General features: G+C 36.4%; 1 protein-coding gene across 1 annotated transcript; it reads left to right on the forward strand.

The window, feature by feature from the left end:
• The first annotated feature begins 9,864 nt into the window (after window positions 1-9,864).
• LOC127966313 (GTP:AMP phosphotransferase AK3, mitochondrial) lies at window positions 9,865-17,686 on the forward strand. Its single transcript, XM_052567217.1, has 5 exons — window positions 9,865-10,202; window positions 12,307-12,426; window positions 12,513-12,685; window positions 14,937-15,055; window positions 16,709-17,686. The coding sequence occupies exons 1-5, from the start codon at window positions 10,055-10,057 to the stop codon at window positions 16,824-16,826; spliced, it is 678 nt and encodes a 225-aa protein (XP_052423177.1). The 5' UTR covers window positions 9,865-10,054; the 3' UTR covers window positions 16,827-17,686.
• The last annotated feature ends 1,711 nt before the right edge of the window (window positions 17,687-19,397 follow it).

Raw genomic sequence — 19,397 nt, forward strand, 5'->3', positions numbered from 1 at the left:
ATATTAGTTAAAGGTTTAGTCATTTTGTTCTGTAGACTATTTACCAGTTTTTCAGTCATTTTAGAAGCATTTAGAATGTGTGTGTGTGTGTCCAAAACCCTTCTGTAAAACACCGAAATCTAAAATTAAACAAGAACTGTGAACCTAGCTTTGTCCAATGTTCAGATTTCTGTTCTGGACATTAAATAACAATAACAATTCTGTATAACTAATTAGATGATGTCTTATTTGCATATTTAAACATACATTTTCAGAAAAAATTTAAAAAACACTTAAAGGGACACTAAGCAGGAATTACTCCCATCTAGTGGTGAAATTGTACTTTGCATTCAAACTAATTTTGCTCGCCAGCGCCTCGCTTTTTCAAATGCGCGTTGCATCTACGGTAGGCGATATGTACCAAAAAGCTTTGACAGGATGTCTTCTAATAGCACTTTGTCGAGTTTTCCTTCAGGTGAACAGGTGTGTTATTTCAAACAAACTGCAACATGACAACTAACAAACGAATGTTACAGTATGAATTACTGACTGTGGAAAACATGAAATATTGTAATTAGTAGTTATGTCTAATTTATTCGTTATATTTTCTGAAGTATATGCATTGTTAGATATAAACAAAATATTATAATATAGACTGTAACACTGACTTACCTGTCGAGAAGAAAACAGGCCACTTCAGCGTCTCTTTTGAAATCTTTATCAAGCATTAGCTCTTTCCACCTAGAAAAAGCTTCCCCGACATTAACTCTTGTTTTCTGTAATCTACGGTCACGTTTCCTTTTACGTTCTATTTTTGACTGTTTTGGCGACGATGTTTTCTTCTCCTGTGGCGCGGCATATGTATGGTCCATAATAAGAATGCAATCCAGACTTTTAAACTTGCCGGTGCAGTTTCAAGCGCCTCTCACTGCTCTGCACCTGCGTTTCTGGCTCTGACCGAAAACGCGCTGTGGAAACGCGTTGGCTTAGTACTTTTTGTCCCTCTCTGCTATTATAGTTTTGCAAGATGGCGGAACTACATGGAAGCCTCCGTCGACCTACCGTCCCATGTATATAAAGATAATAAATTCTTCATTTACAAGGATTAGTTTAAACATTGGCATAGGTATTTGTACACCATTGAGGGCATATTTATGAATAAAAATATTGATTTTAGATAATAAAATACCTAAAAAGTTACTTATTGTCCCTTTAAAGTAATCAGCTGAGTAATGTATGGAAATATCTTAAGTTTTGCTATTTTATTTATGTATTTTAAATAAGAGCTGCAGCTTTTTGTTACTGGTCACAGTAATCAATGTCACTTTTAAAACCAATTGTTACATTTTATTTACATTTTTTATTATCAGATTATTAATGGCACTAAGGAATTTCAAGCAATACAGTAGAAATTAAATGTGCTGATGGTGATTTTTCTTTTAGTTTCTTTAATAATAATAATAATAACGCACATTAAATCACCCTTTAAGTCAGCTTAAACGTGTCAGAGGAGCGACTAGTGCTTTGTGTGTCAATCATTGTTCTCATCGTCTCTTTAAAATCTCTGTGATCTCTTGTGTATGGACTTTGGAGAGCTTATATCAGCATTTATGTGTGAGGATGGATTATGGATGGGGTCATGGGCCTCCACAGCTGAGAGGCCTGCCCTGACCGTACAACAGAAACCAGCCACTCTCAGTGTCTTCTAAACACAGCACTATTGCAGCATTGATGTTGTTTACTGATCATATGTGACTTTTTGGGAGCTTTTGACAGACTTTTAAATTCAAGTGTTCATTTCTGCAATTGCAACCTTATGGCTTTATTTCTCATACTCCTTTGTTGTTGTTGTTGTTTTTTTTTTTTTGTATTTAAATACATTTGGAGAACTTTTGACAATTTGTAACCAGCAAACCATCTGACTGACAGGAGTTATTATTTATTTCAGAATTTTAACCTAATTTCTATAAGTTCAGGGAGATTCCCAGGGACTTGGTTACTTTCCTAAGTACTTCATTAATTATAGTGAATGCTTGACTTGTAATAAGGAATCTGTACTTGCAAACATATCAACATGTCCCATCATACAAAGCATTTAAGGCAAATGAGCAGATACAATAAAATACTGTATAAAATTTAAATGATATGAATTACACACACTGTCCACTGATATTTTTTGTTTAGTAATATGCATTGCTAAGGACTTCATTTAGACAACTTTAGAGGTGATTTTCTGAAATCTTCTTTTTTTTTGCACCCTCAGATTTTCAAATAGTTGTATCTCAGCCAAATATTGTCCTGATAATAGAATATTAATACACCAAGCTTATTTATTCATGATATATATGTGTGTCACACTCCACACTATGCTGCCGGAAGGAACACAGAGCCGAGGATAATCGAAAGGAGGGGGACACCTTCTAGGTGCGGGCACTGGGGGACACCTTCTAGGAGCGGGCACTGGGGGACACCTTCTAGGAGCGGGCACTGGGGGACACCTTCTAGGAGCGTGCACTGGGGACACCTTTCTAGGAGCGGGCACTGGGGACACCTTTCTAGGAGCGGGCACTGGGGGACACCTTCTAGGAGCGTGCACGGGGGACACCTTCTAGGAGCGTGCACTGGGGACACCTTTGTAGGAGAGGGCACTGGGGACACCTTTCTAGGAGCGGGCACTGGGGACACCTTTCTAGGAGCGGGACACCTTCTAGGAGTGGGCACTGGGGGACACCTTCTAGGAGCAGGCACTGGGGACACCTTTCTAGGAGCGTGCACGGGGGACATCTTCTAGGAGTGGGCACTGGGGGACACCTTCTAGGAGCGGGCACTGTGGGACACCTTCTAGGAGCAGGCACTGGGGGACACCTTCTAGGAGCGTGCACGGGGGACACCTTTCTAGGAGCGTGCACGGGGGACATCTTCTAGGAGTGGGCACTGGGGGACACCTTCTAGGAGCGGGCACTGGGGGACACCTTCTAGGAGCGTGCACTGGGGACACCTTTCTAGGAGCGTGCACGGGGGACATCTTCTAGGAGTGGGCACTGGGGGACACCTTCTAGGAGCGGGCACTGGGGGACACCTTCTAGGAGCGTGCACAGGGGACACCTTCTAGGAGCGTGCACTGGGGACACCTTTCTAGGAGCGGGCACTGGGGACACCTTTCTAGGAGCGGGCACTGGGGGACACCTTCTAGGAGCGTGCACGGGGGACACCTTCTAGGAGCGTGCACTGGGGACACCTTTGTAGGAGAGGGCACACCTTTCTAGGAGCGGGCACTGGGGACACCTTTCTAGGAGCGGGACACCTTCTAGGAGTGGGCACTGGGGGACACCTTCTAGGAGCGGGCACTGGGGACACCTTTCTAGGAGCGTGCACGGGGGACATCTTCTAGGAGTGGGCACTGGGGGACACCTTCTAGGAGTGGGCACTGGGGGACACCTTCTAGGAGCGGGCACTGTGGGACACCTTCTAGGAGCAGGCACTGGGGGACACCTTCTAGGAGTGGGCACTGGGGGACACCTTCTAGGAGCGTGCACGGGGGACATCTTCTAGGAGTGGGCACTGGGGGACACCTTCTAGGAGCGTGCACGGGGGACACCTTCTAGGAGCAGGCACTTGAAGATCAGAAGCCCCCTCTGGGCTGGACGAGGAAGAAAGAAGGCTGGACGGGACAAGCGGAGAGAGGACTGGGGCAGTTCACAGGAATGAATTCCAACAGGGAGCACAGAAGGAAAACATACGTGTGGAACTGGTAGACCTGACAAAACGGAACTGAAAGGACTAGGGTTATAAAGGCAGGATAATAGGGGAAACACAGGTGTATGGAATCAACTAATAATCAGACTAAACCACGACAGGAAACTGACAAAATAAGGCAAAACAGGAATTGAAACACATGACAAAACAGGTCCAATCCTGACAATATATATCAATATAAATATATAGTATATAAATAATTTGTATATGTAGTCTTTTTGAAACTTTAATAAATAGCTTTATGTAAGCTGAATAAAAATAAATATGCTGTGAAACTATGATGAATACAGATAATAATCATGATTTCTGGCATCTAAATGTATTGAATTGTCTAATTACTCTCATCTCAGAAGTCAACTGATGTTACATGCAATGCTCTCGTGATCTTCTGATTGCTCTGTTCAGTAAACAGATGGCCTCTGGTCTGAATGATTCACTGTACTGTTGGTAGAGCATCGTGACTACATGTGTTTGATGCATGACGGAAGCAGCTGGGTGTGCTGGAGGAGGATGTGTGAGCTGTCCCACATCATTTCCTGGGCCTTTCGTGTTCATAGAATAAAATGTGACTTTGTCTGGCAGCTTTGCCGATTTCACAGATGTTTACAAATGTTTGGAGGCGGTTTCTGTTCTTGGTTGTGAGAGACAAGCAGGTAATGGAGAAGCACAGAATATTTATAATATAGCAGCTGAAGTAAGTACGTAGAATGCTTGCTTGGGAACCAACTAGTTTAGTTGGCACTATAAATCTCGCACATTTGGATAAATGAAAGGGGCTTTTAGTTTCTCTGAGCTTTAGAAGTAAAATAGACAACAAAAAACATATAGAATAGACTGACAACTTATAGTTGCAATTACATTTTACTAAACATGACTAATTCACAAATAGTTCGTTATGAACAAAGACTAGCTTATAGTGAATGAGTACAGTGTGAAGACACAAAAAAATATATCACAGTTGCTGCATCAGTCTATCTCTCTCTGGAAATGTTTTATGACAATAAAAATGCAAGTTGTAACTGATGATTTATTTAAGTAGTGACCGATTACATTTCATTATACAACAGGTTGCATCATTACACCAGGAGGTGGCGAAAATGAGTGAGTCGCTGAATTATTCACTCAACCCATTCATTTAAAAGCAAAAAACAGAACACGGCTTTTACATGCCAATTGCAAATGTTTTCTTAAAAGTGTGATCTTTTAAATGCAATCTACAATTCTAAAACCATTAAACGTGAGGTGTTTGTATAATATATTTAATTAATTTGTAGGGGCACTTGGCTAATCAGGCCAGATTTTAATCAGGTTAGCACCATGTTTGATTGTTGACAGAAATGAAAACAAGGCTGTGAGGGACAGAAGTAAAAGTGTTCAATGGATTGTAATGTTGTTTAACAGCATACCATTTGTTCAGCTAAAAAAACATCTTTCTGGAGAAGTTCAGTAGACAAAAACATCAGAAAACAGTTGCGAGTTGTAAAATGATATGATCTAGGGCTTTTATAAGTGCATGCCAGTGTAAAGAATACAAGTTTATCCCTCACAGCATCATTTTCATCTGCTTTCTGCTATCCCTCACAAAGCTTTATTAAAAAATATGAAATAAATCAATACAGTTCACGAAGCATTAATTGATGCACAAATCCAACAATAGATAAAAACATCGTTGCAACACAAAACAGTTAGTGCTCAGTAATCCACTGCTCTTTTTTGCAAGCAACAGAACTTCCTGTACCTTGGCTGACTAATTTTATCTCATTGGTGAAAGAAAAGCTCTGGAATGTACTTGAATATGTCTGAGTGTCACCTAACCCTGAGGCTTGGTTATCTTTCTTTGAATTCCACCTGAACAGAACAGAACTAAATGGAAGTTGTTTTTCTGTGAAACCTTCCGTATCAGACCTGTCTGAATCCTCCCAGGAATGTTTTTTTTTTTTCGTTCCCAACTGTCATGTAGGCTACTACCACATGTATTTCTTGCTCACCTTCTCACAGAGTTCATAATAAGGGCTGAGTATGAATCAGTTTCATCAGGCTGAGTCAGTGGAAACATATGCTGCCATGGACACCAGTGAAAGGATAAGGGTTGTGATGACATCATTACCAGGACACGAGAGCCGGGCAAGTGTTAAAAACAAAAGACGGGAGAGGAACACTGTTGCCGGAAACCACGAAATTGCAAAACAATGGATAGGCATCACAGCCAGGTTTCAGTCTGAAGATGATGTCATCTCTAAATAACTATCAGTTAAAGGGATACTCCATGCCAAAATTAAAATTTTGTCATTAATCACTTACCTCCATGTCATTCCAAATCTTTAGTTAGTCTTTAGAAAACAATTTAAGATATTTTGGATGAAAACCGGGTGGCTTGTGATTGTCGCATAGATTGCAAAGGTCCAGAAAAGTATGAGAGACATCCTCAGAAGAATAGTCTATCTGCCATCAGTGATTCAACTGTGACTTTATGAACGACAATACTTTCTGTATGTGAAGAAAACAAAAATAACGACTTTATTTAACAATTTGTCTCCTCTTTGTCCCTCGGCATCACCTCGGCATCACTGAACACAAGCTGCATACATTCTTCTGTGTCAGCCGAGCCACAATGATAAGTTTTCTACATGTATTTACGGTTTGATCTGAAGGAAAACAGTGCATCAGTGCAGCGCGGCTGACACAGAAGAGTGCACAATGCTTGCGTTCAGCGGATGTTCACCAAAATGGGGCTACGGTGACATGGAGAGACACAAAACAAATTAAGTGTTGAATAAAGTCGTTATTTTAGTTTTTTTTTTCACTTACAAACATTATTCTCGTCGTTTCATAATGTTATGGTTGAAACACTGATGGCAGATGGAGTATTCTGACGACGCTTTCATACTTTTCTGGACCTTAAGACTGTTTGTCAGTCACAAGCCTACCGGTTTTCATCCAAAATATCTTAAATTGTGTTCTGAAGATGACCAAAGCTTTAACGGGTTTGGAACGACATGGGGGTAAGTGATTAATGACAACAGTTTCATTTTGGGGTGGATTATCCCTTAAAAGTAAAAAATAGAAGAATCTTGAATAATAGCCTAAAAAGAAAAGATCGTTTCAGTGCAGTGACTTTAAACATTAGATTCAAAATTACTTTGAGTCTTCTAATTCGAATAATTTTTGGTAGATTGATAGCTAGCCTATTTAAGTTCCAACAAAGAGTTGATTCTGAAGCATGTGATCAGTCTTATTAAGTCAGATGTTCATAAGGCTTATAATAGGCTAAGACACACCTTGTGTGATCAACAACATCCGCCTTCTGTTAAGCAGCCTTAAAGTTTAACCTTATAAAGTTACGTTAATCACAGACTTATGAACTATGACCAATCATCCTGGTGATGGTAAATAGGCCTAATGTCAATATTTCCTAGGCTGAGCGCTCAATTCTAATTAGATTAGAATTGGCCACCTTGTGGACGAACTGTGGAGATGCAGTGTAAATATGTTTTTTAATATATTCTCCACACACACGTTAGTTCTTATGGTTTATGTGGACAGAAAGCTGTGTGCATTTTTAGATTTTAAAAAAAACCTAATTTTGTATGGTTCATAACCATTTTATATGCCTCAAACCACATTTAAGTTGTAATACCTATATCATACCCATGTATGATAAAATAAATATTTAGGTCAGGTAGAGCCTAATTTCAGCTAACTTTAAACAGTTAAATGTTATATTTACAAGTCAGATGTTCATAAGCTTTATTATAAGACAGATTTTATGAGGGATGATGAACATCCTTCTGTTTCAGACGTCATCGTGACGGCAAATGATGTTTCTTTTGTTCATATTGATTAGAGGAAGCCGCCTTGTGGACAAACTGCGTAAAAGCAGTGTGTAAACTGCCACATAAAAGATCATTAATAGTTATCATAGGTCAATTAAACTATTGGTTCACTCAAAACCAGACGATGCTGGTAATATTGTATATAACTTCATGTTTTTAAACTTTTTTCATAAAATCAATATCACATTTGCAATCGTGCAGATAATCGGAAAAAATATCTAAAACGATAAAATAACAAAAAAAAATAAATAAAATAAAACTGTTGTAGACATGTAATAAGATAGGCTGCCTGATGTTTCTATGATAAAAATTATTAAAATAATTTAAATATAATAATTTTATACTGAACATATGTTACTGAGAATATCCATTTAAGCATTTAGGCGAAGACAAAAATATATACAAACATATATATGCTATTTATTTGTATTCTCCACATAATATGTGTTTTATATGTTATAAAATACCTGAAAAATCATATTATATTATATTATATACATTGATGTAAAATATTCTATATAATATTTACAATATTTTAGGTAAAAAAAAATCGCCCCTGAGATTCTGTAATATGTGATATCTACATGATTTTACAGAGTAGTGTTTACACTGAGCCACTTTCGCTTGATCGTCTGAAAGATGGGATGTTTACTGTGCTACTTTGATCACAAGGAGGCGCTATTACCACAGAATAACCAAACGGGAAGCGATAACCTATAACTTTTTTAATACTCATTCTAAATTCAAACTGAAAGTGTAAATCACACCTTATACATTTCTAGTTTCAGCTATTCACTTAACAAACAGCATAAGCACATCATTGTCTTACCACTGATCATTAACATCCATATATATATATATATATATATATATATATATATATATATATATATATATATATATATATATATATATATATTTATATATATATGATTAACATCTTCATGGGTTTCCAAATCCTGTCTTTGTCTCATTGTTGAAGGAGCTGTTGTTCTAGAGCCCCTCGGGAGAGAATGAATCTCCATTCTTATCTCCTTTATCTTACTAAAGACCTCCTCCTGTCAATCATTAGTCAGCTGATAGATGATGATTCAGTCAAGAGTTGAGGTGTGAAAGGGCTCTCCTGTGATTGGGACGGGAACATCTGCACCATGAAACATGTCACTACATTTGGTGCAGATTTAATCAAGCTGAGATAATGTTTCCATCTCCAATCCTATTAGAGCAGATCTATTTGTACCAACTTACATGTTACATAATAACCACATTACATAATAACTGAGCAGCATTCTGTGCGGTTCTGTGTTTCACATTAGGTTGACTAATTTCAATAAAGTAATAATACCAACAAACAGTATTTACTAGTAGAGCCAGTATATACCTAAGGCTTAAGCATGCTTTCATTTGTATTTTTCAGCATTTACTAATGCAATGTAAACTCATATTTATATACAATTAATTTTATTGATATATTCAATTAAATTTTACATTTTATTTTTATATTTTCAGTTTTCCTTTTTTATTTGTAATTTTGTTATATGATTTGGTCATTTTTATTAGTTTTTGTTATTTTTAAATCTCTTATATATAAATCAGTTTTTTTTTCTCAGTTACCAGCAATGTTAATGCTTCAGTTTTGGTTTTATTTCAGTTATTGTTAATTCAAATAAATAAAATATTTTGTTATAAAATATTATTTTATATTTTAATATCAATTTAATATTTTTTATATTGTAATATGATTTTCTTTCATTATCTAATTATCGTATTTAAAAATAAATGTGAAATTAGAATATAAAAAAATCATTTTTTAAAAATGTCAGCTTTATTTCACTTCATTTTTTTATTAAATAAAATAAAATGTGTTTAATAGTTTTAATTTCACTAATAACTCTGTTAATATGAACTCTATAAATATTTTATTAAATTATTATTAAATAATTTAGCTACATTAATATATAGAATATATAAATAACACATTAAATTAGGCTATTATTTATTTAAGTGAGTTTATTTATTTTGTTTTTGAGTGTTCTAAAAATATATTTAAAAAAAATAGCAGTTAACTAATGCAAGCATTGTATAATAATGTAACAGTGTTTTCAATTAAAGTTCTACTTTAAGAAAATCTATCTTTGGGCGGATCTAGATGCAGGTTCCTGGGAACTTCAAAGATTGAAAACCTCTCTAAGAGATGAAGTAATACATGAGTAATGTAGTGCGCACTACTGTAAGTGTCCTCACTCGCCCACTTGAGCTTTAAACACTTCCTGTAATGTGAGGCGCGTCGCGCGTGCGTTAGAAAAGGACGGGCTTAATCTGGGAGTAAAAGTGGAGTTGCGTATGAGTCGTTCTGACTCCAGAGAGGACTTCCAGCGGACTCCACATCCCTACAGTCAATCTGCAGATCCCAGACCTCCCAGGACTGCAGCTGTGAAGAAGAGATATTAATCTGACCACACTCTGAAGCAGTGAGCAGGAGAAGCATGGGTCTGCAGACCGTGTTCCGCGCGGTGATCATGGGGGCCCCGGGCTCGGGGAAGGGGACCGTGTCCAGCCGGATAGCGCAGAGTTTCGCTCTGAAGCATCTTTCCAGTGGAGACATGCTGCGGGCCAACATCGAGGCCAAGACAGGTAACACGGCTCCAGCTCCGTCCTCTCATGCCATCTCAGGGTTAATTCACATAAACGATTAAATAACCGAAGCTTTTGTGTTCGCTGCGAGCGGAGTTCGGTTTACTGAAAGGTTTAAACGCAGCTTTGTTAGATAAATAAAAAATGGCTGCAAAACTTCAGCTTCGGTTTTATGCCTGAAAACAGGAGTTAGGCTATAATTACAGGTTACTTATCAGCAGAGCTGAGTTTTAACTTGGGTTGTGTCTCAAAGCGTAGTGCGCTAGCTTTTCTTTCTAGACAGCAGTTTTGAAGCATCGCGCTTTTCAAGTGAGCTCTGGCGTGTGATGCCCAAAGATAACAGCGATTGGGAAGACTTAGACGGGTCACTGGCTTTACTATTCGCAAATTTGTGTTGTGGTTGTTTTTTTAATATAAATGCACGAAAGAGTTAACGATGAGAGAGTTCCGCTGATAGTTTCCACGCCCGCTTGATGTGTGACATCGAGCTCTGTCTTCTAGCGCTGTCTGGAGAAACATTAGAGTCGAGCTCTGGGTTTCTGCTGAGGCTTGTACTCTTGTTTGTTATGCATAGACTGTCTGGTATTTTCAGATGTTTGTACTTTAGCTTTTAAAGGCGATGTCTTTCTTCAAAGAATGTGCTTTGCATACTAAACATGTCTAAGACTGTTTACTACAAATGATTTGGCTACAAGTCACACTGAAGCCCAAGCCTGCCGTGCATTCAAGTGTGCTCCACAATTCAAATGTTTGCAAAGTTGTACTGTGTTCTTCTCTAATCTGAGCTCTATAAATAATGTTATTGTAGCAGTAAGCACAAATGGATGCCAGATGCTGTGTGTGTGTGTGTGTGTGTGTGACAGTGGGGTAATGTGTGTATCATCAGTTTTCTGGTGTGCAGTTTTACCTACCACAGTCAGACTAGACCAGATACAGCATATGACCAACATATGAATCATATAGACTGCATATTAATTTAGAAGGAGAGAAATATTTAAATTGTGAGTTATATGCACCATATAGTGTACAGTTACAACTTAAAGTAAGACCTTAAAGGGACAGTTCACCCAAAATGTCAAGCGTTTAGTCGCCCTCATGTCAAAACCTGCATGAGTTCTGTGTAAGAAGACATTTGGAAGAATGCTGGTGAACGAACAGTTAATTTTATCATTAACTTCCACTGTGTGGACAAAAAACATTGAGACATTTCTCCAAATATCTTCTTGTGTTCTTGGGTGAGTAAACGATGACAGAATATTCATTTCTGATTTTCCGCAGGTGATTTTATATTTCAAGAACTGCTTAATCCAAAAGTATTTATGAATAATATGTATACATGCAGATTTTTCGAGCTCATATTAATTGGGATAGATTAATTATCTGTACTTTAAAAAAATATATTGTCCATTGCAGAACTATTTACGTAAACTGTGAAATATTAAGGAAGAAAAATGTAACTGCTGCTTAAACATTTGGGTTGGGAAGACTTTTTAATTGTTTTTTAATACAGTAAAACAGTATTATTGTTAAAACAATATTATACATTTAAAATAACTTGTTTATTTGAAAAATGTATTTATGTAATTATATTTTATGCAATATATTATGTAATAAATTCCTTTGATGGCAAGGAAAAGTATTAATCTCTTTCAAATGATTCCAAACCTTGTTATTATAGGCCAGAAATGTTTAACACTTACCAGAAGTGTGGGTCAGTGGGTCAAAGGACGATTATTAAAAAGTTTTTACAATGCGTAGAGCCACTAGAAGTTCATATATCTGTTACAACAAGCTCACTGTAGTGGTCACACTTCATTGTCATTGGAGTCTTGAGGGTTAATAGCTAAGGTTATGATTCTTTAGCCAAATAATAAACACAAACATATTTTTTTTATATATTTGTATTTTTTGTGATGATTGGCAAATGCATCATATGCCTGTAAATATGTTATTATTAATTAATAATAAATGAATTGCAATTTAATGTTTTTTAAATTAAATGTATTATTAATTAATTTTTTTTTTTTTTTTTACTATATCCATGTCTGATTTTTTTTTTTGTCCTTACTGAAAACTGATGAGCTCTTATGCACCTAATGTGCAGATTTGGGTCTCCTGATGAAGTCGTGTATCGATCAGGGTCAGCTGGTTCCTGATGATGTCATCTCTCGCCTCGTCCTGTCCAGTCTGAGGGGTCTGGAGCAGACCAGCTGGCTTCTGGACGGTAACTCTCACCCCGCTCGCCCCGAGCCCCATGTTGATGATGGATTATGCAGTTTAATCGTGGTCTCTTTCATATTGTCCCGACAGGGTTTCCTCGTACTGTGGCTCAGGCCGATGCCCTGGACAGCGTGTATGATGTGGACTCTGTTATAAACCTGGACGTGCCTTCCCAGACGATCCGGGAGCGCCTGACCTCTCGCTGGGTGCACCTTCCCAGCGGCAGGGTCTATAATATAGACTTCAACCCACCTAAGAAGCCAGTGAGTCCTCTGATCCGTTTATATTCCAGATCATTTCCTCAATCACGTTTAACATCACTTTATAAAACTGTAGATAATTAAACAGTAGACGCAGGAAGTCGAACACTCCTGTTCATACGAAAACGGCAAACTACACGGCAAAAAATGGTGTGAAAATCCATTCTTCATTAAAACAGATTTTGGAAACAAACTTAAAAATGTGTATCTTCTGCAGGCAATAATAGTGTAAATAAATAATAATAGTTAATAGCATCAGATAAATAGTGTTGAGTTTTATGAATAAGGCATAAAAGCGATATGTTTTTTCTAAAAAGACTAACATTAATCTTGGCTTGGTTAAACTGGATTAAGTAGATATTGTTTAGTTATTAGTAATTGGTTTTTGTGCTGAAATGGATTTAATTCATCCAGAATGCCTTAAAAGTTCGAAAAAGAAGGACACTTCTTTTAACTTGTTATGCAAATAATATATTTTTGAAGTATGAACTTAACTTAAAATTAACTTAAGTACATCTTTATATGTAATTTTATTATTACTTGTCTTTAAAATATGGTTAAAGTGAACTGCAGAATGCAATGACAAGCATATGGAAACCTAAAATATACTTTAATGTCATTTAAAAAGTTGCAATTTCATACGCTTAAAATATGTTCACTTTTCATGTAATATCAAATTATAATAACGTAATAACGCAACAGGTGAAATTATAATCGAGCACTTTAAATGTGATTTAGTTTGTTAGTCAACACATCAAAATAAATGCACTTCTTTAAAGAACAACAAAAAATTATTTAAATAATGATCTAAAATGTACTTTAAAATAAAACATTGTTTGTTTTAATGTTTTAATTATTTTTTTTAAGTAAGAAAAATTAAAACAACAAACAAGTAATTTGACCTTAATAGTGTGTAAAGAAACATTCAGGGACACTTAATTGGATTTTTATTTCAATAAAAAGTAGTGCTGTCAAACGATTAATCGCGATTAATCGCATCAAAATAAAAGTTTTTTGTTTACATTATATATGTAACTGTACTGTGTTTATTTATTATGTATATGTAAATACACAAACATACAGTATATATATCGAATACATTTATACATTTATATATTCATATTCTCATATTTTACAATATATATAAATATTTATTTAATATATAAGCATAACATATTTTTCTTAAATATATACATGCATGTGTTTGCATTTATATATACAGAATAAATATGCACAGTACACACTCATATATTACACATATTATGTAAATAAAAACCTTTATTTTGGATGCAATTAATCGCGATTAATCGTTTGACAGCACTCATAAAACGTCCATATTGTATTTGTATTAGCAAGTACAGATTTTAAAGTGTCTACTTACTGTAGAAACGTTCTAGTACTTTATATATAATATTGAAATATAGGCTACTATATGTGTATGTAGATATGTGTATACACACGAACACACACAGAAATAGTCTTTCTTTAAATACTGTGTAATAAAATAAAAGTATTAAGTAATAATAATAATTAGAGCTGTAAAAGTAAAAACAAAGCATTGAAGCACTGACACAAATCTGTGTTAAACTTGTAAGGAGTCCAAAGAGCTCCTGTGGTGGAAGTAGGTCATGCTATTTCACAACCTGGTACTCAAGACAGATATGAACACTTCTGTTTACTAATGAGTTTATTCAAGGAACTTTGCTCTCATCCATGCAATAAAACTGGAGCAGGTAGAGGAAGTAATGGAGTTCCTGTCCATTTATCAAACACTGTCAGAGAGAGAGAGAAAGAGTCACGAGGCCAGAACAATGTTGCTTAAATAGTTTTTGCTGCACTTTAAAAGATAGTTTAACTTCGTGTTCTAAACAAAGTAAAACCAAACAAAGAATAGGTGTTTATATCCAAGATGTGATAAAAATGTACTTTTTTCTACTGCCACAAAGCCAGTGAGTTTGGTTTTAGTGACACAGCAGTTGAGCATTTGTTAAACTAATACAACACAAGCCCAGTGTGAAACCGTGTTTGTCAGTGTTGCTCAAATACAGCTCAAGCTTATATCAACACAAAACTGTGTCCCTCAAGGTCACCTCAGTTCAGCTCTGGAACTTATCAGCGACTGCCAAAGATTGTTGGCACTTTCAGAACATGAATTCTTGAGATACGGTGGCTTTATTTGGGTGATTAAGGCACATTTGAAAGTGGGCTCTTTGTGGTGGAGGCCTGCAGTGATGTCATGTATGTTTGTGCACAGGGTCTTGATGATGTCACAGGAGAACCGCTGGTCCAGAGAGACGATGACAGTCCTGAAACTGTGTCCAGGAGACTCAAGGACTATGCGAGACAAACACAACCAGTTCTAGAGTATTACAGGTACTGTACAGGAGCCACTGCACTTTAAAGTGTGTTTTACACACATGTTTTCTTTATGATTTATGTTGAATAAAAGAATTCAATAACACACACGGATGAAAATGTTTGGGGGATTATTAAAGGAATAGTTCACTCATGTTCTGTCATCCTTTCACACACACATGATTGTAGATCTGAAATAATTTCTTTCTTATGTGGAAGCAAAAAGAAGATATTTAGCAGAATATTAATGTTGCTCTTTTCCATACAATGAAAGTAATGCTGCTGAGCCCCAAAAAGAACAAAAGAACCACAGAAGTAACATAAAAGTAGTCCAGACATATTCTACACAATATTATTAGCCACATGAAAGTGATTATACAAGGAAGAGACCGTAATTGAAGTTTTTTTTTTTCCTTTTCAGAAAATCTTCCTCAAATCTAATTTGCGTATTTACACATTAAATTATGGAGTATCTAAATTTGTGCACCAGGTTTGATGTCAATACATCAACTGAAACCCTTAAACGTTTACCATTTCAGAAGTTTTGGGGATTTTAAGTTAACATTTTAATAATTGAATGACATATTTGCATGCTCACAATTATTTGATGTCAGAGAATATATAGATAAAATATATATTTTTTAGACTCAGACCTTTTTTTAGAAGTGATACTTTAAATCAAACTGAATAAAATGTTAATAATGATAATGATTGTATAATTAGTTAAAATAAATTTTTTATAATTATTTAAAACATTTAAAACATACTAAAACTACTACTACTATTAATAATAATAATGTTTTAACTCTGTATTACTATTTTAAAATACAATTATACTGTAGCATAAAAAATTATTATTTGATAACACAATTTAAATTTACAAGATCTGCTACACTGCTGTAGAGCAAGTGCCGAAACTTGCTACTGCTAATACATCCACAGACATGCTGCTGTGAGCATGTAAGAAATACTGCTGCTGCACATATAACATGCATGAAATAACCCCCATAGCAAACGTGAATCCCCTCGTAGCAGATCTATACAGGTGGAGCTGGGGAAGGGGGAGGGTTTCTGGAGTGCGCTGCAAACTGCTACCACTTACATTAGCTAAGTATTTGAATGTTGAGCAGCGAGCTCATTGGCTACCGATACAGGAGAGAACCAATCACCTGTGACGTGATGATGATGTCATTATGTCATACAGAGTTCGATCTTTCGGACTGCGCCATCTAGAGTTTCATGGCAGAACTTTGTATTTATGTCTTAAATTCTTTTATTTAGGTGGAATATTGCAGAAATGCTGTAAACTAATGCCCACAATTTTTATTGTAAAAATTATGCAAATGTGTAACAAAACTGAACCTAGCACATGTTGCAATCCAAAATACATATTAAATTCACTAGCAGAGATTGAGTTGGCAGTGCTTAGTTTTAACCGAGAGGCTTATTGTTTCATCAAAAGCACTTGTTCAGGAAACCCCGTGTTCATCAACTGTCACTGGTTCTCCGATGTCGGCTCAAAGGAAAAAAGTTATTAATCTGAGATTTTGGGATGATTATGATGATGAGGCAGAACGATTCCTGAAAGCTGGACTGATGGAGTAATTTAATATGAATAATGACGTGTTTAGGTCATTGCATATGATATTCTCTCTCTTTGTACTTAAACAGGAGTAAAGGAGTGTTGGAGACCTTCTCAGGAACTGAAACCAACAAGATATGGCCCCACGTTCATGCCTTCCTGACCAGGAAAATCCCAGGAAACCAGCAGGCTTTGGGAAAAGCATGATTGCACAATAACCTTGAGGACTACACTGTTGGACTAGAGCACAATTCACCTCTGTGGCCTTAAGCAGTCTACTGTATTTGTCCAAACCTTTGGTGTCACCATCTGCTTTTATGCCTTTGTGAGAAAGTTAGTGCCAAACTACAGGTTTAAGGTCAAACTAGTCTATTACTTAGCTCTAGCGCTGTCATCTTAAGGGAATAAACCCAGCTTAGAGAGTTAGAGGTAGGCATGCTAAGATTAATAGTTGACTCCAAAGTTAATCATTCTCAACTTTCCACTTAGAAGAAGTGCCCAACCCATACGATTTTTTATTACTTTAACTGAAGTGGCTGCAAAGCGTGGACACAGCAGCTCTAAAACATTCCTATTTATTATCCATAATTACCTTTTAATAACATTATTGAAATTTGTGCATACTAGAGAAGTATTAATTTTAACATTTCACAAATGAATGGAGAGCAAAATGATTTTTGTACGAACCACTGTGGCCATAATTAGCAAAAACACTCATTTCTATTGTAGATAATATGAACCTTAATACTTTTTGCATATACAAAATAATGTATTTTTAATTAAGAAAAGTTTGCACAATACAATAAATAATAAAGGGAAAGAAAATCTATAATGTGATCAAAATGTAGTTTTATAAGTCCGTTTGTATTGATAAACCACTATTGTGTGGTTATGAAGTCCTAGACCAGCAAGGAAGTGCAAAGTGTTTATTCATCTACTTTTATGGCACAGTTATGAATCACTATAAATTGTAGTGTTTGAAAACCTGCTATTGAATAATGGAGATTTAAGTGTGATGCAAAGCATGGCATTTCACAAACAACTGCAATAAACAGAGAAGCTCAAAACTTTTAGTTTTTCTTTTGATATTGAATCAAAAGGGAATACACGGCGCCTTGCAAAAGTATTCAAACCACTTAATGTTTGTCATGTTTGTCATCAATCTACACTCCATTCACCGTAATGGCAAAGCAAAAACACAACTGTCCAAATGTATAAAAAATAAAAAAAAATATATAAGTAGGTTAAAACTCTTAACTCAGTACTTAGCTGAAGCACCTTTACAGCCTCAAGTCTTTTTGGGTGTGATGTGACAAGCTTTAATCATCAGCATTTGGCAAGGATCTGCCATTCTTCTCCTCACCTCTTCACCTGACAGGTGGGATGGGGACAGATGTACATTTTCAGGTTTTTCCAGAAATATTTGAGTGGGTTCAATCCCAGGCTGTGGCTGGGCCACTCAAGAACATTCACAGAGTTGTCTATAAGCCACTGTTGTTGTGTGTTTAGGCTCATTGACCTGTTGGAAGGTGAACTTTCTGCCCAGTCTGAGCTCCTGAATGCTCTACACTAGGTTTTCATTAAGACTTTCTTAATATTTTGGTGCATTGAGCATTTCTTCTACTCTGACAAGTCCCTCGGTCCCGGCTGCTCCCAGCACACTTCACTCAGGTGATGCAGGTGATGAGCAGAGCTGGTTTCCTTCAAACATGATGCTTATAATTGAGGTTCGTCAGACCAGAAAATCTTGTTTCTCACCGTCTGAGGGTCCTTTAGGTGCTGTTTTGCACATTTCAAGTGTGTTTTCATGAGTCTTCACTGAAGTGAAGGCTGAGTTTGGTCACACCACCATAAAGCAGGTTGTGTCAAATGTCTTCCATTATGGATAATGTAGGCAACATGCTTCTGTGACCCTTCGATGCAGCAGAAATGTTTTCTGAACTCTTCCCCAGATGTGTGGTTTGATGCAATCCTGTCTCTGGTCTCTACAGGCAGTTTCTGCTTTCACTTCAGGGCTTGGTCTTTGCTCTAATATGCATTATCCGCTATTAAACCTTTTATTAAGACATGTGTGCCTTTCCAAATCATACCCATTCAGTTGAATTTGCCACAGGTTAGCTTCACTCGAAGTGAAGTAACATCTTCAAGCAATATGAATGCTCCTGAGCTCAATTTCAATGGTCCCAGATAAGGGTATGAATACTTATGGAATTAAGTTTTTTTTATCTGTAATAAATTTGCATAGGTTTTTTTGTTTTTTTGTTTCTGCTTTACCATTATGGTGAATGTAGTGTAGATTGATGTGAAAAAAGTAATTTAAAGCAGTTTAACATAAGGCTTTAACATGAAAAAAAGCACTATATATATAGTAGTGCCGTCAAACAATTAATCGCAATTACATCCAAAATAAAACTTTGTTTACATGTGTGTGCACATTTATTATGTACATACAAATACACACATACCATGGTATGAAAAAGTGTTGGCCCCCTTTTGATTTCTTTTTTTTTTTGCATGTTTAATGTTAATGTTTCAGATCAAACAAATATAAATATTAGTCAAATATAAAACATGCAGTTTTTAAATTAAGGTTTTTATGAAAGGGAAAACTAAATCCAAAACTACATGGACCTGTGTGAAAAAGTGTTTGCCCCCTAAACCCAATAACTGGTTGGACAACTCTTAGCAGCAACAACTGCAGTCAAGCGTTAGCCAGAACTTGCAATGAAGTCTGTTACAGCACCGTGGAGGAACTTTGGTCCACTCATCTATGCAGAA

This window comes from Carassius gibelio, chromosome B10 (assembly GCF_023724105.1).
Source record: "Carassius gibelio isolate Cgi1373 ecotype wild population from Czech Republic chromosome B10, carGib1.2-hapl.c, whole genome shotgun sequence".
Taxonomy (NCBI): Eukaryota; Metazoa; Chordata; class Actinopteri; order Cypriniformes; family Cyprinidae; genus Carassius; species Carassius gibelio.